This window comes from Rhinolophus sinicus, chromosome 15, assembly GCF_057876585.1.
Source record: "Rhinolophus sinicus isolate RSI-liver-muscle chromosome 15, RSI-T2T, whole genome shotgun sequence".
Lineage (NCBI taxonomy): Eukaryota > Metazoa > Chordata > Mammalia > Chiroptera > Rhinolophidae > Rhinolophus > Rhinolophus sinicus.
This window is the reverse complement of record NC_142515.1, coordinates 46,916,675-46,938,854: the sequence shown is the minus strand read 5'-3', so window position 1 is coordinate 46,938,854 and position 22,180 is coordinate 46,916,675. Positions and strand designations below refer to the sequence as shown.

Here is a 22,180-nt window from a genome sequence, read left to right as displayed (position 1 = left end):
CTCCAATGTTCCCCCAACAAAATTTAAAGAAAAATAAAAGAGGGACACAATACTCTTTGAATAAAACTTCTAAAAAAAAAAAAAAAAAAAAGTGCCAGTCATGAAAGAAACTGTTGGAATCTGGAAACTAAGGAGACATGACAACTAAATGTTTTAAGGGATACTGAATTGAATCCTGCACCGAAAAAAAAGGACAGAGAAAATAGGCCAAATCTGAATTTGGTCTTTAGAATAATAAACAGTACTGTGTCAGTGTTCATGTTCTAATTTTGATATTGGGTATAGTGTGTAAGAAAATTCTTTGTACTTGTTTTGTAATATTCTCATAAATTAGAAATGATATCCAAATAAAAAGTCAAAAAACGTATGCCTATCACAGCCTAGAGCCCACTCCCCTTTCCCTAAGACTCTTCCTCCTCAAGGCTTACCTCGAGCTTTCTCACAGAGGGAATGGTTTTTACAGTATTGGTTCAGAGTCCTGCTCACTCTGCTCTTTAATCACATTTGGGTTGGCAATTTTTATTTTAATTAGAAATTTCTTTGATTTTTATTATATTCACATTACAGAAAAAAAAAAAAAAAGAACACCAGCAGGTATAGATAAGGAAAACCAGAGGAAAAAACCCCAAATCTACTCAGGGAAAGCTAGTATGTAGTCTGCCAGATCCCTCTTTGCATACATAAATATATTATATTTGATGCATCGTATTTTTAAAACATAAGTGAGATTTACACTATATGTCATTTTGTAACCCATTTCTTTCACTTAAAAATAATTGTTAAATCTTTCTTCCTTTCTTCAATCTGAAGCACGCATACTTTCAAGACTCTATCCAAACTGCTCTCCAAATAGTATCAAATTATTTTCTCAAAGTGCCAAGACTGTTCCATTTTAACTCAAATTTCCCATTATTTACAAACTTTGTCCTTTTACCTTTCCAAATTCATATGACAAAAAATCATTTATTGAATATCTGTATTTCTTTTTTGTGTGAAGTTGACCACTATGTAATTTCTTTCCTTTATTTTAAACTTCCCAGGTACCTCTTTCAATTTCCATGACATTATAAATATCACTGATGATATTTAAGTGCTCTTATTTCCAAGTACTGTCAGCATTATGGGACATCATCTATCTTAATTACAAATTTGAACTCTTTTCATACCAATTATGAGCTTTTGTACACTATTGCTAAATATCCTGAAATTCGGTACCTAGTTTCTATGTTCTATCTATCCGTTAATCCAAAGATTAAAAGCAAATGGCAAAACTGCAAGATAGGTCCTGTTTCCTCTATACTATTACTAAAATTCACCACCAACCCTTAGAATAATAAAAAACAAACAACCCCTCATCTCACCACTTTTAACCTTATTCTTTTTCATAGTTCTTACATACTCAATATAATATTACATGTGCATAGATTATATAACATCTTTAAATATCTGTGTTCAGTCAAGTGTGTTTAATAATAATTATAACGGTGAAAACCTAGGAGCCAATTAATTCTCCTGGACAATAGTGGTTTTCCAAAAATGTTACTGTAATTTAATGATGCTATTATTTTTTGGTAATAAATAGAATATTATCCAAAAAAGAAATAAAAGCAGTTATTGTAGAGCCATAAGATGGGTAATAATTACTTAGAATATAGCTATCACTAGAATGACTAAATGAAAAAATTGCCAAACCAAATTTCAGTTTGGGAAGTATAACATGTTACATTCACTTTAGAAAATTGTTTTTGTAAGATCCTTAAAATATTAAATACACATAGTCTATGACTCAGCAATTTAACTATTTATCTAAGAGAAATGAAAACATATGTCCATTTAAAAAAGAATGTTCATAGCAGCTTTATTCATTAATAGCCCCAAACTAGAAACAATCCATACACACATTAATGAGAGACTGGATAAACAAAGTGTGACATATTTTTTACAATGGAATACTACCTCAGCAATAAAAAGCAACAAATAACTGATACATATGCAGCAACATGAATTAAACTAAAGAATGTGATGGGTTCCAAGATAATTCAATGGGAAAGGACTAATCCTTTCAACAAATGGTGTTGGGACACCTGAATATCCACATGCAAAAGAATGAAGTTGGGATTACGTCATAAAAATGGCAACGTGAGGGATGTAGAGGGTATTATGGTAGTTGACAAAACATAAGGCTGCTGCATAAGATTTCCCTGGAAAATAAGTAACTTTGTTAGGGGATGGAATTTAAGGAATGCTGGGAAGAATCCTATTTCTGACTAAATAAATCCCCTATGCATGATCCACTGCCTTGCATTCTACAGTGTTACATATTATTTTTGGATCAATTGTAAACATTCACTAAAGATTTATTTATTTTTATTTTTTTAGCTATAATGTACTAACATGTTAGCCAGCATTAGTTAACAGCTTGCTGAGAACAAGGGCACTGCACCTTCAGAAATAAAGGGTACAGTGGATAATGAAGGATGAACCTGAATGTTACAATGACCAATCCCTGTTCTGGGCCCCTTTTCATTCCATTACAATAAAGGAATAGAAGGAAAATGTGGGTTGGAGTTGCATAGGATATATGCCCAATATAGCTTAGTGTTAATCTTATGAAAACACATTTTCCATACCCCCTCCTCTGCTTCTTAAGCATATTATGATGGTTAAGTAAGGTAAATTAATCTTCAAAATTATTTAATAAAATATGACACTTAATGACAAAAAACGGAATGAAGTTGGATCCTCCATCACAGCATATATAAAAATTGACTCAAAATGAATCAAAGACCCTAAAATAAAAGCTAAACCATTAATCTCTTTCAAGAAAACATAGGTGCAAATCTTCATAAACTTGGAGTAGGCAAAGGTTTCTTAGATATGACACAAAGAGTACAATCAAAGAAAAAAATAGATAAACTGGTCATCAAAATTAAGAACTTTTTTGCTTCAAAGGACACATCGAGAAAGTATGAAGAGAACCCCACAGAAAATATTTGCAATACAACTGATAAAGAACTTGTATCTAGAACACGTAAAACACTATTACAGGTCAGTAATAAAATGTCAAATAACCCAAAGAGAAAATGAATAGAGAGCTCTCCAAAGAAAATATACAAAAGGACAATAGGTATATTAAGATATGCTTACCATCATTAACCACTTGAGATAGTACTTCACCTGTCTAAAATTTAAAAAAAGACAGACCATAACAAGTGTTGGCCAGAATGCAGAGAAATTGGATCTCTCATATGTTGCTAGTGAAAATGTTAAATGGTGCAGCTGCTTTAGAAAAGTTTGGCAATTCCTATAAAAGTTAAACATAGAGTTTATATATGGCCCAGCAATTTCACTCCTAGGTATGTACCCAAGAGAAATGAAAACACAAAAACTTGTGTACGAATGACCATAGCAGTTATATTTATAATAGCCAAAAAGTGGAAACAACCCAAATGGCCATTAAATGGTGATTGAATTTTAAAAAGGGAGGAGGAGGCGCTCTCTCTCTCTCTCTCTCTCTCTCTCTCTCTCTCTCTCTCTCTCTGTATATACATATATATATATATATATATATATATATAATTTTCTAAAGTGAATGTAACATTTTACACTTCCAAAACATTATATAGAGAACAAAATATCTATATATCTATATTTGTTTCTTGAAGGATATTTATTGTGATTTGTTTCCTATCTGGTTCATAAACAAATCTTTTCTTTTCTTCAAAGCTACTTGGTCCTAAATTGAGAGAGTACATTGTTACTGATTAATCAATTATCTTCTATTTTACTTTGTCTCCATTGAGTTTCTCTGAGTTGGGCTTCTTTCTTTTGTATTAAGTTCTTGATAAGAGAGGATTGTGTGGAAGATAAGAGCCAGAAAGGGCAAGATAAAAAAAGGAATGAAGTCTGTCACATTCCCTTGGAATTCTATGCCTAGTTTTAGCCTCACCATCCTATTAATAATTGTCTCTTTGTTTTCAACATCCCACACACTATACACACATTTTATCATATAGTAACTTGAGTCCAACTTTCTGAACCAAAATTAACCATTTGACTACATCATGCACTAGGATATTAAATAGAGCCATAAGCATTTTTCATTATTAAAGCTTTATTCATTTAATCTTTAAAACTTAAGATACGTGCCATTTCATGACCAAAAGAAAATCAAGGTGCCTTACAGATAACAAAATATAAAACAGAAAGTTTAGGCTAAAATGGAGTCCATCATACTTCATTCAGAAAAGAATCATGAATAGATACTGAAAATCAGTGAGAAGTAACAGAACTTATATAAAGTATCTCCAGAAAAGACACTTAATTACAAAAGGAGAAAGAGTAACTTAGTACTTGAGAAACCTGGCAGAGACCACCTTAACCAAGTGATCACTGTTAAAATCATATTATTGGAAGAAACTGACATGATGTACCTGTAGATATGATTTATTGAGAAGATCACAAACTCGTTTCTGTGGCATTCTTGTTAAAAATGCATAAGCAAATACTGAATAAACCCACATTAAGGGACAATCTACACAAATAACTGACTTGAATTCTTTGAAAACATCATATTGACAAAACTAAATGCAATGAACAACTGAATGCAATGCATGATCTGAGACTGTCTTTTGATATACACTACATTATTGACAACTGGGAGAATCTGATCAGATTAGATCACAATAATATTGTCCATGTCCATTTACGGATTTTGATCATTGTACTCTAATTATACAAGAAGAGGTCCTTGTTTGTAAGAAATAAACATTTTAGCATTTTAAGGGGTAAAGAGACATCACGTCTGAAAGTTACTCTCAAATAATTCAGGAGGAAAAAAATCTATATATGTGTAGAGACAGATTAAGTAAACAAGATAAAATGTTAAAGTTTGGGAAAACTGGATGAGCGGTGTATGAGAATACTTTGTACTATCCTTAGCTTTTCTGTTTGCAATTATGTCAAAAACATATATATTTTTTAATTTTAATGAAGTCACCAAGAAAGCAGTGGGAAAATAAGATATTCCCTCATTTCAGAGTGAAGCATATCACACTGCTTGACCAATGAATTTGGCTAAGTTTTCTGACTGAAAAGTGAAAAATAGGAAAACATGTTGTTTACATTGTCTTTTTTTTCTGCCTATGGGCAGCACATAAATTAATCTTCACAGGTAATTTTTCGCTATACATTATATTCAGCAGAATTTAGCCTGTCAGGCTTTTATAACTGTATCGTCATGCATAGTACCTCAGGAATCGAGGCCCAGGTAACTCAGCTTTCTAATGGATCTGATTTGTTTTAGTGAAGTGATCAAATATCACAGGCTTTAAATAAACCCTGGAAAGCTGGATTAAATTTCTTATGAAATGTTCTAACCTGCAATGCAGCTATTTTACACTGCCCATTAAGTGATGGCATAAACTGCATTTCATGAGTGGAGTGACAAAAATTAACTTTTTGGAATAGCTTCTAATCATTTTAATCAGAAAATAATCTTCAGATTTTCATAAGGTTCATCAAAATCCTTACTTCAAGTCAATACTACTTTTCTGTGTTTTCCCATGACTCTATAAATACCATTACTTCATTTTTTTTTCATTTATTTCAGTGAGCCAATAATTAAGGCATCACGTTCTCTTCCATTCCCTGCTACCAACCGGTGTAGATGCAGTAGATCAATTTAATCTGAGTTCACTCAACGACATTGATTTTTTTCAATCTGCTAGTCTCCCAATTCCAAATTTAGGATCCAATCTAGGTAGCAATGGACAGTCTCCAACAAAGACCACAAGGCTAAATGTGGATTGAACAATCTACCTGAAACCTGAAATTTTACTATTACCCAGATTTCTTGATCTTCAAATCAAAAGATTTTATAAAAATGTAATAAAAGAAAAATAATGTTCAAATTATCAGTCAAGAAACACACACACACACACACACACACACACACACACACAAAATGGTGGGAAGACCCGACAAAAGGAGACCACAAAGACATGACAACCAAATGCAAGACATGAATCTAAGACTCGATGCTGTATCAGGAGGAAAACAGCTGGAAGAGGTATTTTTGGGAGGAGGAAACAATTGCAAAGATTTTTAAATGGACAGTGTCCTATGGTAGACCAGACTGAATCAATATAAGATTTCTTCAGTGTGATAATTGCACTGTGCCTATGTAGAAGAATATTTTTTTTCTTAGGAGAGGCATGCTGTAGTATTTACAAGTAAAATGTCACATCGTCCAGCAAAAAACAGTACACAAAAAAGAATATATTAATAGATGTGTAATACATATCTTTCAACGTTTCTGTAGGTTTGCTTTTTCAAGTACATTGAGAGAAAAATTAATCAAATTAAATTAAATGTATTAGATATGTGTCCTGATTTCCATAGCAATTAATTACAGAGACTATTCAAGGCTGGCCTGATGATTTGAGAAAGTGTAATTTCCCTCATATATCCAAATGTCATGATAGTAATTTCTGTAGTTCAGACCTGACTAAAGTTAGGCCATGATATGTATTAATTCAATCATTCATTAAACTGACATTTATTGAGTAGTAGGCACTATTCAATAATTATTAATATTAACTAGTATTATTAATACATTAAGACACTACCCATAACACAAACTTGAATGCTGTTCTAAACTGAAAAGGTTTACAATCTAAAGAATAATGAAAACAACTCAAAACCTAAACATATTAATATTCTATACAGGATGTTATTTTAGATTAACAGTCATAACAAAAATAATAATGATGGCAGCTATCATTTATTAAACATCTATTATACATGGGATAAATTCAGTAAATCAAAAATTATGTAATCTATCAAACAACCCTGTGGATCACTAATTGCTCCTCTTACAGATAATGAACATAGGTCTCAGAGAATTCAGTTAAATCTCTGTAGGTCACACAGTAAATAGAAGAAGCAGGAGTGTGTGTCATTAAAGGTCATGCACTTTCCTTTGGGTACTTTTGATACCGCAAGGAAATAAACAGTTAAAAATTTAAAAAATGGAAAGTAATCAAAAGCATTAAATACTTATATCAAAATTTAAATGCTGAGAAAATTTCATATTTTTTCCTATTTTTTTCTAGAGGGTAGTTATATCTAAAATAACGTTAAACTTATGTCAAGCATTGGAATACTCAGTTATTAGATGAATTATTTTCCTTTTCTAAATTAGAATGAATATACAAGATATTAAGTGAAAACATTTCTTTCTAAGATAGAAAAATATACATTCAGATATTTCAGATAAAATTTTTGATAATTTAGTGGTAGTTTTGTTAAATTTTTTTTCTTAGTTTCAGGTATTTATGTGGTTCTTATCTGAAAGAAATCATGCTTAAGGTACATAACCTGCAAACATCACTGTAACTGGTACCCTGTTTCAAATGTGTTCACCCCAGTCCACCTTTATCTTTGTAACTGAGTTCTATCATTCAAACTAACCATCAACTGTGAGTTTTTAATATTGATGATAGCCTAGTCTTTATGAATATACTGCTAAGAAAATGCATTTTTTGAAAGGTTCACTTAATATTTTAGTAACATATATTACACCTTTAGCTGTAAAAACACCACAAATTGAGAAATTGCTACATGCCAAGCTGTCCTAAGCACTTTAGATGTATTAAGTTCACTTAACTCTACTACCGTCCTATGATCTTATGTGGGTGTGTATATGTGTATACTGTTTTTAAAATTAAACACAAACACAACGTCATACTTAAAATAAATAATTTTGTTGTTTAAAATAACTAAGTTCCTAAGATTAAGTTTATTGTTTAACATCTGGTCCCTTACAACCATGAAAAGAACCTATGCTTTTTAAATCAAATTCATATGACATTATGAAATCTTAAGCATAGATGATAAAACTGCAGTATCTGTTCCATTAAAATTTGTCATGTGCAGAAAGTCCTGTTTTTAGTTCAAAAACCACGAAAGGAGTAAGTATTTAAAACTAAAGCACCAGAACAGGTTTTAAAAAAATACTGTAATCATCATTCTCTCGCATGGGCCACTATGGTAGGTAAATCTTGCCATCAAATCTTTAAAAACATTATTTTTATGACATATTTTGGACATTGAAAGGCATTCTGTTATTAAATTAATTATAACTTTAAAAGAAGTTAAGATACTAGTAAGGTTTTAACAAAAATTTAACAGTTCTTTTTACCTGACTTGAGAATATACTCTAGCCAGTATATGGAGAGTTATACAGTAAGGAAAGTAGACCTCAGAAAACAGTCAGTAAGAATCCAGCAGTATCAAAACACACAGTATCAGATGAGCATAAGTATTCAAGATGCAAGGCATATGTTCTTTTCGGCACTAGGAAGAATTCAACAAAAATTTTTTTGTGGCCTTAATGAAATTTTCCTCAAGCGCATTCACCCCACTTGGCTTTTATTCACTCTGATTCTCTGTTTGGGATCATTCCTAGAAATTACAGAGAGGAGTCTTGAATAACTGGAAATGTACATGATCCAATGAATGATTTGACTCTGTGTGAGCTGTATTAATGACAACCCAGCCCTAAAATCAGTGTGATCATCTCTGGGCAAAACGCTACATTACAATTTCTGTGTATGCAAACCAGAAGCCCCATGTGTGTCTTTAATGATTGTGCGAATAAACACTGGCGGATGAATACACGTCTTTGACAGTTTTTGCCAGCTTATGACATAATAAGGAAAATAAGGACCATGTGTTGAATCATAAGTCTAAATTATTAAATTTATATGAGCATCTTGTATTCTGAGATTATCTTCTTCTAATTTTTTTCCAGGTTTCGCTTTGTTGTTTTGTTTTGTTTTAAACTGGTATCCCTCCGTGGATACTCTCACCACCCACTCTGGATTTTATTGAGACTTTTGGTATTCATTGCCTGAAACTGTGAAGAACTCTATAAAAATGGCATGTTTTATTTCCTGACTAATGGTCAAGCTTAGTATTTGACCTATCACTTCAACTTGCAACATGTTGCTATGAGTCATGGAATGTTACATTATAACCAGAGTTAAGAAAAGTTTATCATTTTACCAATGATTTCCTTTACTAACTGAAACAAAGTTGTAGGGAAGTGTGCAGAGGAAAATCTTTAATACCTCTGTTATCTTCCATTTCCCGTAGCTTTACATGGGTTTTAAAAATAAACAAGGTGATCAAATATGTGGTGATGGAAGGAGAACTGACTCTGGGTGGTGAACACACAATGGGATTTATAGATAATGTAAAACAGAATTGTACACCTGAAATCTATGTAACTTTACTAACAATTGTCTCCCCAATAAATTTAAAAAAATAAAATAAACAAGGTAACTTAATTGTATCTAATTTGGTACTTTTAAATCAGCACTAGTACCTATAACAATTTAAAAATAAAGGGGCTGGTTCTCAAAGATACCAAGTAAATTTCCCTAGATGGTGTTTTCCCTATCTCAGTACTTTGTTTCTTTTAAGAATATACATTCCATAACTTGTAATTTATTCATTTGTATTTAATTTTCTTTGTCTGCCTTGCCTCAGCAACATTTAGTCTCCTTGAAGGCAGAAATCATTGTAGCTCCAGCATTTAGTAAGTGCTAAAAATATATGAGGATTTAATAAATGTTAAAATGTTGTTCAGAAAAGAACATTTATTGAGCATTTACTATGTGCCAGGCTATGATGGTAGTACTAAATATTTTGAATGGTCACTATGTTGTGCAAATCAGGACCATGTATGAATGTAATTTATGTATGACTTGATTCTCCTCTTAAAACATATTTTAAAAAGATATAAGTATGCCAGTATCTGTCCTCTTTTAGTGAGATGTGTCTTACATGGGCTCCCCCTACTACCCACCACCTCTATCAGCATCATCAAGGAAGGAAGGAAACAGTGAAGAACAGAGCTGCCAGTGTATACAGAAGCTAGCAGGAAGATCACTTAGTTTTCATTTTTTCTTTTCTAAATCATATGTAGACAGGCAGCTTCCTGGTTTAATACCCACTGACATTTCTCTATATTTGTTCACCCACTTTCAAATACTACTTTGATGACATTTTATAATGAAATAGCTAGAAAAATGGCCCTTAGCAGTCTAGAAAGGGTATCTAATTACAGGATGTATAAATGGGGTCCCTCTTAGGGATACCCACACTTCTTATTTTGAAATGATTTTAGATTTACAGACAAGTTGCAAAAATCATATAGAGTTCTTACATATGCATACACGTCACTCAGCCTTGCCTAATGTTACCTTCTTACATAATCACAGTTGTGGTACCATTTTTAACTCTACCATACCACCCCTGTGGTCACTACTGATGCTGAGTATGTTCTGTTTGGCCCTCCACATCCACGCCACCTTCCACACTCTCTTGCATGCTACAGGAGGCTGACCAGGATATATTTCATCAGTGGGCTTCCTTTCTTTTTTGCTTGTGATTGGGATTAACCAATGAAAGCAGCAGGAAACTGGAGGGCTGGGTATTTATTTCCATGCCCTCCTCTCCATGACTTTCTCTTTGTAGAAACACCCCTTTACCAAAGAGCCACAAGAAAAGCTCCTGCTCCCTCTATTCAGCTGAAGCTATTCTACCTGGGTTCCTGCTCCCACTACCTTGCCCCTTTTCAGGCCTAGGAGTGGCAATAGCTCTGTTGTCATTAGCCTCAGGATACGCTGCCATCCCTACTTTTTCCCACAACCCTTTCAAACAATCCTTTTCTTAAATTGTCCTCAATACCCCCAATTGACTGTGCAATCTGATTTTCTCCAGGGACAATGACTGACAACATAACCAAGGCGATACTACCTTAAAATTGACTTTCTCGAAGAGAATATGTCCTCCTACCCCAACACATAAAGTGAAGATTATTTACATAGATATTTCTATCAAGAGGATTTCCAAACCATGCCACTCACAAGTCCAATTTCATGAATCAGGCCTGAAACTATTTCACGCCTTTACCTTACTCAAGAGTCAAGGAAATAATTGTAGCACAGCCAACAAGCTGCGTTCTATATATGAAAATAGATATCATGGAGACACTGCTTTCCCTCTCCCACAATACTTCACGCTCTTTCTTTCCAACTTGGGGCCCCGCAGGATGGCTCCCGCAAAGAAGGGTGTCGAGAAAAAGAAGGGCCGTTCTGCCATCAACGAGGTAGTGACCAGAGAGTACACCATCAACATTCACAAGCGCATCCGTGGAGTGGGTTTCAAGAAGCGTGCCCCTTGGGCACTCAAAGAGATCTGGAAATTTGCCCATGAAGGAGATGGGAACCCAGATGTGCGCATTGACACCAGACTCAACAAAGCTGTCTGGGCCAAAGGAATAAGGAATGTCCCGTACCGCATCCGGGTGCGGTTGTCCAGAAAGCGTAATGAGGATGAAGATTCACCAAATAAGCTCTATACATTGGTTACCTACGTACCTGTCACCACTTTCAAAAATCTACAGACAGTTAATGTGGATGAAAACTAACTGCTGATCGTCAAATAAAGTTACAAAACTGCAAAAAAAAAAGAAAGAAAAGAAAATAGATATCATTACTAGGGCTTGAGCAGGAGCCTGGTCCACTAGCACCAGTGGGGGCAGGTGTTTATGCTGACCCCCTCTCCCAATCATGCAATTCCCTTTCAAGCCATTAGAGTGCTTTGGACAGAAACTGTCATTTCAGCTAGAGGAAAAGGCTCTCTCTAGTCAGGGATTTAAGATCACTATTTATAGTTTTAAATTTTGAATTAAAGTAGAACGAGTATAGTTTATCAATATAGATAATACATTGTTTAAAGAGGAGAGAGGTGTGAGACACACCAGGCAATTTCAGCCCCACAACCGAATTCAGTATTTGTTAGCAGGTTCTGAGTAAGATAGGACAAGCTTCAATTCTACACCCAATTTCCTTAATCAGACTCTTTATCTATCCAACTACTTCCTAATAGATGATAAAGATGAAAGTTAGTCAGAATACCTATAGCGTCTACCCTGACAAAGAGTAAGAAACCCAGGAAATTTGAAGATCTAAGAGGCCACAGTCAAGGAAAGTTCTCTGGCACAATGCCAAAAGCAAAGAGAGGCTTATGAAAGGAAACTAAGTTGTAACTTGTAACTTCTCATCATGATACCCTGTTACGTCCTCATCCAAAAAACCCCAAACAGCAGGTTGTACTCTTCCCCCACACTTCCTCCCAAAACGTTTAGTTGTCTTAACTTAATATCTCCTTCAGGGTTATATAATATTCTATCTTTGTTCTAACTGCATTTTACACATACCAAACTAAAAATCTCAAAGTATTTCAGCATTTCTACTAAGGAGCAGAGAAACAAAGCCTTCTTCGGAGAAAAACAAAAAATATTACGCCCAACAGAAAATTAAAGAACACATGTAAAAATGACAAAATCAGAATTTTTTTTTTCCTTTTAGACTGTTTCCCCACTCTTGTACAACAAAGGACAGCTATAGAGGAAAGTGAGCAATAATTGGGTTCTGCTTTGTGGCACATGAAATTCAACTACCACAGGCACTTATTTTTTAAAAAGTCAGAGTCCACAACCATGATTCAAAAAAGCAACACACAGTATATTTACTTCTGAAACTTATTTCAGGTGACAGGACACCCACAGACTAACAAAATAAACACAGAATTAAATAGTACTCCCAAAGCCTAATTCTACTTCCTAGCAAAGCTAGGTGATGATTTAGCTACCAAGCTTAGTCTATATTAGTTTGTCCATGCAGTCTATTCCTTTGTCCTATGCCCCCATCCCTGCCTCCCACAAATTTGAGAGCCATTTATGACAGCAGGACTAAAACTATTTCTCCCTTGAAATTTTAAGACAAAACTCCTAAGTAGGGCTCCCAATAATATACTTCTATAGTTGGGTTGGGGGTAGGGTAGGTGGATCAAGATGCAGAAAACAAAAACAAAACAAATCAAAACAAAAAAGAAGAGGGTTTAATTTACCTTGAAAACAACCAGTATTCTATTTGTTCAGGCCAAGTGAGAATTTGTGCCAGGCAATTTCATTCATTTTACAGTGCCTAGCTAGCACACTGATGTCTATGTAGTATATATTAAATAAATGCTTGTTGGGTGATGAAAAATGTACATGGCAATGCTATGTACACACACGAAACAGAAACTCAAGGTGGTCAGACAAATTAGAAAGCAAGGCAAGGTGTGGTTCTCCATGTCAATAACATTTTCAAGGTATACACTGGGGAAACAAATGAGATAAAAATTTGCCACATCCATGGTTCAACATGTTCTTCCCCTTTGAGTGTTAAACTTTAGTCTCAAAAGAAAAGCTATGATTAGCTTAAAATATTTTAAATTATATGTGCACAATATAATTTTAAAGACCATAGTTTTATTGCTTAATATGTCTTCTTGAATTAAAAACCTTGTTCAGGGTGCTTACTTTTATAATAGTAGTATACCACTTGAAACCTTTAACACATAAGCCCCTATTTGCTTGACTAAAGGTAGTCTCGAACTTTTAGTAATGCCATATGCTTTTAAATTAACCATTTTAAATACTGCACAAAGCTCATAACACAGATTGCTAGCTTATAACCAAATCAGGTTACTACTAAATATTCATAAGGCAAACTATTGAAAATAAAAGAAACAGTCATATTCCTACAGCTCCATGAATGCCAAAATTAAAGATGATATAATGAGACTTTGGGATTAAGCAATTATAATTTAGCTGTAAGATCTCAATGACTTACACACTTCAACTTGAACTAAAACCTCTAAAGACCTTCTCCTTTGGAAAGAAAAGTCACCCATTTTAAAACTGTATCTAATGGAAGGTCTATTAAAATCACAATGGATCATAGCTGTCAACTTCAAACAGTGTCTCTCCTTAAGAGCTTAAGTTTACACAGTGGTGTAACACCACAAATGCAGCTGCTACAAAGGGAGCTACAAAGAAAAATAAATTTAATTCACACCACTTTGCATATAAACTTTTCTTTCTGCAGATGTGTGGAGTTGAAAATAAAGGATGCTAATATGCACATATGCAGCACATCAAAAAAACCACCACTTCAGTTGAGTGAAAATTCATTTATCTATTGAAAATCCAGGAGAATTCACATCTACTGCACTCCAAATTTACCCCTAAGTGACAGAAAAATACTGTATGAAATGGAAAAAATAAAAAATCAAATGATTTAGTCAATAGCTGATTACCTTTAAAACTTTGGGCTTCTTTTCCCTCTGGGGCCTCTTGTTTTCCTTTATAACCTAAAAATAAAAAAATAAATAAAAAAGGCAAATTGCAAAAGGTGCCTCCGTTTGAGAAAAAAAAAAAATTAGCTCCCACCCCCCCTAAAAAATTTTTGGCTATTTCTGTATAAAACTACTTATACCATTTAAAATCATCAACATGTTTGCTAGGCAGAACCTAAAGAGCTTATGTAAAATGTATACTTTAAAAGTCACTGAAAAAAAGCCTTGCATAAAGATGAAGTAGGGAAATACCCTTTTTCCCCTTAAAGTCTGTCTTAATTAGCCTCTGCATTCTTCACAGCGAAGCCCACGAGGTAGCCATCTTGCTTGCTTCTGCAGAGGAAGCCTCTACAGTGGAACAGTTCTGCAAACTGCTTTTTGGTATTATTATCATGGTGTTTAAAGGCAGCCCTGGCCTGCCAGCACTGTAGACGTGCTGGGCATGCCTTTTGCAAAAACAGCCCCACAAAGAGTGCAGCCAATGGCAATGCAGAGCTTAGCAACTCCAAAGTGATCTTCTCTGCCTAGCCTTCCTAGACAAAGGATCTCCTGTGTGGCTCCGCTCTCACCACAGGACACAGGCAGCCACAAGCTGCGACATGGAGTTCGCTGCAGAGGATCTGGTCGCGCCGAATTCACAGGAGGCTTCAGCAAAAACAATGCACACAAATCCCCCAGGTCTCCGCCATCGATCCGATGGCGGAGACTCCTTGATTAGTAACCTTTTGGTGGCTCAGAGAGCAGGTCTGCGCGGGGGAGGGGTGCGCGGCCCTGCCTCCAACGTACAGGAGATATAACTGAGCCGGCGGGGGCATTTGGGCTTGCTGAAACTCTGGAAGGTATTGTGCATTTTTACTTTATAAGGCAAGGCTAAATATTGGCGATATTTAAGGCAGGGAGGTTATGTGAGGACAGCGTAGGCTCAGCTGTTGGGCTGCTGGGCTGCGTGTCTCATTCCTCGGGAACCACACCTCTTTGCAGCAGGCGCTTTGCCCAGAAACACAGCAATTTGATTTCTGTCAATAAATGTCCAATGACAAAGGCGGTTTAAAAATAATAATAAAGCCACTTGAAAGGAAAAGGACAGGATGAGGACAAAGTAGAAGGGGAGGAGTTTTCAAAATACACTTGCCACTCTGCTTGGCTGGAGGGAACAGATTTCTCTCTCTTGCTCTGGACATTTCTGGTGACCTTCACGTCCCAAAGAAATCCCTTCCTTCCAGAAGGTGGACACATACCTTTGGGACAAAGGAGCACCTTAGGCTCCTCTGTCTCCCAAGATCATCAACTGTCACTGAGCATCTCTCTGCAGAGCTGCCAAGCCGGTCCCCATGTGGAATCTGTCTACACCCCAGGCTGATGGTCAGACAGAGCTACCCACTTCCCAGGGATTGAGACCAGAGCCAGAGGTGGAACAAGCAGCCTCCCACACTCACGCACCTTGACTGCCCCCATGTCCAGCATGTACTAGGCTCTGGGAGAGGTGGGCCCCAAGAGTGGGAACTTGCCAGATGCTGGGAATTTCAGAGCCAGCGGAGTTTGGCTCCCCCCCTTTAGCACCCTGGCCAGGCAACAGTGGCAGTAGAGCAAGAACCAGTAAGTACAGCTGCTGTGAACTGGCAGGTCTCAAGGTCATTGCCAAAATACAGTGCAGAGGACGGTCACAGGCCCATCACAGCCACCTTGACAGCTGCACAGATCTTGGAAAGACAGCCTCAGCTCCATCCTTACAGGGCCAAAGTTTCAGCAGCACATTTGGGGGATTGGCAGGAGGGCCTCCCTGGCTACTCAGCCAAAAATAGGTTTTCCACTTGCAGTTGGATTCAGAACAGATTCCCACAACCAGAAATCGGGAACAGAGTGAGGGCCGGAAGGCCTGTATTTCATCACCCTCGATTCCTGGTCTCTTGGTTTGCCACAAAAGCACACTTTCCATGTTGAAATGGGAAGTCCGACATGCATTGTTTTCCCATTTTAAACTACCTCTCCCTCACCTACCCACCCTCAAAGTTTTTAATATAAGAAGCAAGCCTACTTATAGAAAAACTAGTGGATTCTGATGTAACCACATCCACCAGGGCAACGTCAAGCACACTGAGCCCACACTAAGCTCTCTGTGGGGAAAGAAGCAACTATGAAGTAGGTAGAAAAGCAGGATCAAACACAAGATTTGAAAATGGGTGCAAGACCTTTTCTTAAAAATAGGTGCAAACCCTATGTTTCTTTTTTTTTTTTCAATTACAGTTGACATTCAATATTAGTTTCAGGTGTACAGTACAGCATAGTGGTTAGACATTTATAACTTACGAAGTAATCCCCTGAATAAGTCTAGTGACCCCTCGACACCATAAGGTTATTATAATATTATGGACTATAATCCCTAGGTACATTTCTTTTTCTTTGAAGAGTTGTTTTTTTTGTGGTGAAATATATGTAACATAAAATTTGCCATTTTAACCATTTTTAAGTGCACAATTTAGTGGTATTAAGTACATTCACAATGTTGTGCAATCATCACCATTCTCTATTTCCAGAAACTTTTTTCATCATCCCAAACAGACATCCTGCACCCATTAAACAGTAACTCCTCATTTGTCTTCTCCCAGCCTTTGCTAACTTCTACTTCCTTCTCATGTCTATAAATCTGCCTATTCTAGGTACCTCATATAAATGGTATCACAATATTTGTCGTTCTGTGTCTGACTTACTACACTTGGCATGATGTTTTTAAGATTTATGATTGTTGTAAGATGTATCAGAATTTCATTCCTTTCTAAGACTGAATAATATTTCATTATGTTTATATACCACACTTTATTTATCTATTCTTCTGTTGATGTACATTTGGGTTGTCTCCACCTTTTGGCTATTGTAAATAATACTGCTGTGAAAATTGGTGTACAAATATCTATTTGAGTCCCTGCTTTCAATTCTTTTGAGTGTATACCTGGGAATGAAATTGCTAGATCATATGATAATTCTGTTTAATTTTTTGCAAACTGCCAAACCATTTTCTAAAGTAGCTATATCATTTTACATTCCCATCAGGAATGCACACAAGAGTAGTCCTGCATTTCTTAAAGTGCCTTGCATTTCAATTACAAATCATGCCCCCCCCCCCGAATACTTAAAATATAATTTTTTTTTTTTTTTTTTTAAGATTTTATTGGGGAAGGGGAACAGGACTTTATTGGGGAACAATGGTCAAATTGTTGTCCTTTCAATCTTAGTTGTGGGGGGTTCTGTTCAGCTTCAAGTTGTTGTTCTTTCAGTCTTAGTTGTGGAGGGCGCAGCTCAGCTCCAGGTCCAGTTGCCGTTGCTAGTTGCAGGGGGCACAGCCCACCATCCCTTGTGGGAGTCGAACCGGCAACCTTGTGGTTGAGAGGACAGGCTCCAACCAACTGAGCCATCCGGGAGCTCAGCGGCAGCTCAGCTCAAGGTGCCGTGTTCAATCTTAGTTGCAGGGGGCAGAGCCCACCATCCCTTGCGGGACTTGAGGAATTGAACTGGCAACCTGGTTGAGAGCCCACTGGCCCATGTGGGAATCGAACCGGCAGCCTTCGGAGTTAGGAGCATGGAGCTCTAACCGCCTGAGCCACCGGGCCGGCCCCTAAAATATAATTTTTTAAAAAATCAACATTTTCTCAGGTTGACTGCTCAATATTTGGTAGAGTGGTAATGATATATTAAGATATAATTATGTTTTTAAATCAATCTATACCACCTATGTGATCAACATGTTTGCCTCAGTAAAATAAGGCTCAGAGTGTTAGCTGAACTGAATATCCACTTTGGTGAGAAGTCCATTTTTTAAAGCCCCATGGACAAGCATTTTCACTGCATGGGATAGTCATGAAGCCATACAACACTGCACTTCACAACCTAAGCAAACATTGCAGGTCTGTGTGCCGTGTTCTGTAAAATGAGTGAATAAAGCCAAAGCTCATCCCAGCTAAATATGAGAGTTAATGCAAGTGACCAGAGCTAACATTAACTCCAAGTATCCAACTGATAACTACACCACAAAATTCTGCACTTGTTTGAACACAGAATAGAGATTGGTAACCTCTATTTGTTGTGACATCTGTTCTAAATCCTGTACTTAAAACAGATTTGACAGTCTCAGTTCAGGGCATAGGTGATGGAGAGAATAAGCAGAAATTACTAGCAGAAAAATTGGAGGTCAAGAGAACCAATCTCTTATTATTTAAGGCAAAGTGCATACAACTAGATCCTACTGAAAGAACAACAGATCTGAAACTAAGAAACTTTGTGTTCTAGTCCTATTTATTCAGTTATTTTTGTCACTTAATTTGTTTTTCCCACAGGGAATCATGATTGCATGAGTTGATATTTAGTCTTGTCATAACACACGTATATTAGGTTCTTTCAAATATTATAAAATGAGATCTCTTATCTCTTAAAATTAAAAAAGAACATCAGAAAAAAATTTACTCTACTGTTTCATTTCATAAAGTGAGACCCAAAGAGGTAAAATTACTTAGCTCAGGTTACACAGCAAGTTAGAACTTGACATGAGCCTAGTTATAACCACCTATGCTGTTCTCTCTACAACTCCTCTTCATTTTTAATACCCAAGGACATACATAAATATCCCAAAATAACCTTAAGAGAAATGTCTTCAAACTCACATTTTTCATTTTTAGGATTGATAAAGAGCAGCTCAGATTTCTAGAAGATTGGTATTTTAAATCAACAGTATATTATGTGTACTTTTGGAAAAATATATTTTTGTGCTTTTGGAAATAAATTTATGGGTAATTTCAAAAATCTACGTCTCTTTCCCAGCATAAGTAATTCTGCAGCCACAAGAAACTAGACATGCAAACACTGCCTAGGAGGAGTCTTCTAAATTAATCTCAGGAGTAATTAATTCACTCTTCCTCAAAATTGACACCTTAGCAACATTCTCCTCTCCCATGAAATCCTCTCATATTTCCCTTATGCACTGTTGGGGAGAGAGGGGTCATAGCTTTCGCAGTGATAAATGCATAAAGATATTCCAAATACCATGTTTTGTAAACTTCCAATCAATAAGAGTAAGGAAAAGATGGCTCATACTTTTCACGATTCTAACCACAACACAGGAGGACGTGAGGACAGGAGGGCATTGCAGCTATTAAAAGTCACACTCCAGTATGGCTGTGAAGGGGCTATGGGGATAAAAGCACAGAAATAAATATGCTACCTACCACTTAGGTAATAAGGCTGGCTCATTGAGCATGCATATAAAGAGATGTTATCAGCCTTTACTTCTCTACCATTTCAGATTGAAATGTCACTTTTCTGTTCCATCATTCAATTTTCCATAATTGAAAGTCCTTTCAAAAGCCAACACAATGATGCTCCTGTCAATTAAGCTGATCATCACAAATATCAGGTATCTTTTCAAAGGAAGAACTACGGAGAGGTGATTGGTTTGTCCTAGATCTCAAAACCCTTGTTTTCAAGCTAGAAAACACCCTTGTATAACTAAATCCCCTAATCAGAAAACAAGCATTACTGTATTTTGAGAATGAGTGTATGTAAAATGTTTTTGTTGAGATGACAATTATTCAGGAAGGGTTAATTTCTCTAGTTTTTGACCTCATTTACTAGAGTCTCACACAATCTATAGAGAAGCAAGATTTGTCTGCCTAGAAATAAGTTACTCTCTCAGCTGGGTAACTGTACTGGTTAAATGCTTCTGATGTTTGGAGTAAGGGATGCCCTTCTTTTGTTCATTCCAGAAGAATAGAGAACACCAACTATATTAGAGACACTGCTTAACACCTGTGGGATCTCTGACTTAATGAATAACTCTTTTCCAGGGAATTTAATTCAGGTAGAAAGAAGAAATTATAGTTTTTTCGGGGGACCAAACAAATAAACAAAAAAAATTGCCATTGAGCCCATTAATATTTATAATAGAAAGTCTACAATTAATTTTTGTCCAAAATCTGTTAGCTTTTCCTGCTATCCAAATACTTATTCAATGGGCACATTAGCTCTTATTTAAAATAAGTAAAGGGTCCTCGATGTTCTTACTAGAAACATTTCTTCTAACTTACTACCATTTCTGTGTCTGAAGCTTTCAAATGTAAAGCCCTTTAGGAGTGAGTACCTTTGTGGGGTCAGGAGATAGACTTGCTGTAACAAGACAAAAAGGTTATTTTTACCAGAATGCACTTTAAAATCAATAGTTAAGGAGTTCAAGCTTACAGTTGTGTAAACTGTGCAAGATTTAAATGAAAAACTTGCCTATCTTTATTAGGAATGTTTTAGCATAAACAATTATAATGGCTTCTCTGTAGATACTCTTAATGACTGGTGAAAAAAATGCAATTTTGCCCAAAATCTGTTTGATTTACTTGACTTCCAAATATTTATTCAATGGGCACATTAGATTTTTTTTATTATTGTTATTATTATTATTATTATTATTTAACAATTAGACATTTACACCCCTCACAAAGTGATAACCCCAACAAGTCCACTACCCATCTGACGCCATACGTAGCTATTACAATACCACTGACTATATTCCTTGTATGCTGTACTTTACATCCCATGACTATATATATATATATATATATATATATATATATATATATATATATATATATAATTATAGGTGACATTCAACATGTTAGCTCTTAATGTTTAAAGTGAAATAAGTGGTCCTTGCTATTTTTACTAGATATTTATAAACTATGAATTGATATTTTCCTTACCCCTAACATCAATTCTTTCAAGAACATAAGTCAAACTGCATTCACGAATGCTGTGATTAAATTTTTAACTTTATGAATATGTACCCATATTTTTGCAGGGCTGCATTTGCTAATCATCATCATAAATGAAGTGTTAGCGGGTTTGGGAAGAGGAAGGATCACTATGCCCCAAAATTCTTTTAATCACTAACTATGCATGTGATAAAAGGAAATTGCTTTAGATGTTTGGAAAAGAAAGTATCATTTCCTCCTGGCCTGTCCACCTTAAAATATTAGATTATACAAAAAACAAAACAAAAACAAAAAAAATATATTAGCTTATACAATATCAAAATATTATCTTACACAAGATCAGTATGTCCCTGTTGGGATCCAAATCCCAATGATGAAATTAACTATGGGACCTTGAACAAGTCCTCCACCTGTAGTCTCAGTGGTTGACTGAGATATTAGGGTTTAATGCTAGAATGGCTATGAAAAGCAGGTGGTATGCCATCTGACTTCCAGGTGGTTCTATTGCAGCAATGGAGAATCATGGCTGTCACTAAAGAAAACTGTATAAATAAACAACGTAATGAACACTTAAAACTCAATTAGTATAAAAATTACAGCTATTCAAACACAATATTTTGGGACACTGGAACCTCTCCCAGATAAATATACTATTAACAAGATTTCTGCTAGAGTTGGGGCATGCTAATTCCACCATACCATCATAACATAATCTTACATTTATTAAAAAGAATATGAAACTTTCACCTCCAGTGATAAAAGTGGGAATTATTTGGAACAACTCTCCTGCCAAAGACAATCAGAAAAGCTACACAAAATATAAAAACATCTGCGTGAAGGCAAAAAGAGTGAAAAATTACCATGATAGTGTAGAATTACCAGTCCAGGATTCAGAGGGGAATGAGGTTCAGGGAAGGTAAAGATATTTTAAATAAAACTAAAAAATGGAGAGAAGTTGAAAAGATGGTTAAAGAGAAATGTAATCTTGAAATTAAAATATAGAAGCAGTGGAATTGGTAAATTTAAAGAGTTTAAATATTTGATTCATGTCAAAACATTATATTTTTTTGCAACATGAACCTATAGAATTCTTACACATCTCTTTCAAGTTTCATAAGTGTGAAAGATAGCAGCTATCACCTTAGCATGACTATTCTCCGTCTCCTTCTTGGTCC

The 22,180-nt window shown here is 35.6% G+C and overlaps 1 protein-coding gene and 1 pseudogene across 5 annotated transcripts in view; one reads left to right on the top strand and one right to left on the bottom strand.

Annotated features, from left to right (window-relative positions):
- The window catches only part of TET1 (tet methylcytosine dioxygenase 1), a 121,874-nt gene that overhangs the window by 69,416 nt on the left and 30,278 nt on the right, over positions 1–22,180 (bottom strand). For 2 of the 5 annotated variants that reach the window (XM_019731737.3, XM_019731738.3), the window contains exon 3: positions 14,221–14,274. The exons of 1 other annotated variant lie outside the window; for it this stretch is intronic. In XM_019731737.3, the coding sequence (XP_019587296.3) occupies positions 14,221–14,274 (54 nt within the window). Of the gene's footprint in view, positions 1–14,220; positions 14,275–14,511; positions 14,801–14,828; positions 14,973–22,180 lie in introns of those variants that run through there. 2 more of the 5 variants (XM_074339526.2, XM_074339525.2) reach the window with 2 other exon arrangements.
- Positions 11,110–11,526, top strand: LOC109447412 (large ribosomal subunit protein eL31 pseudogene; annotated as a pseudogene).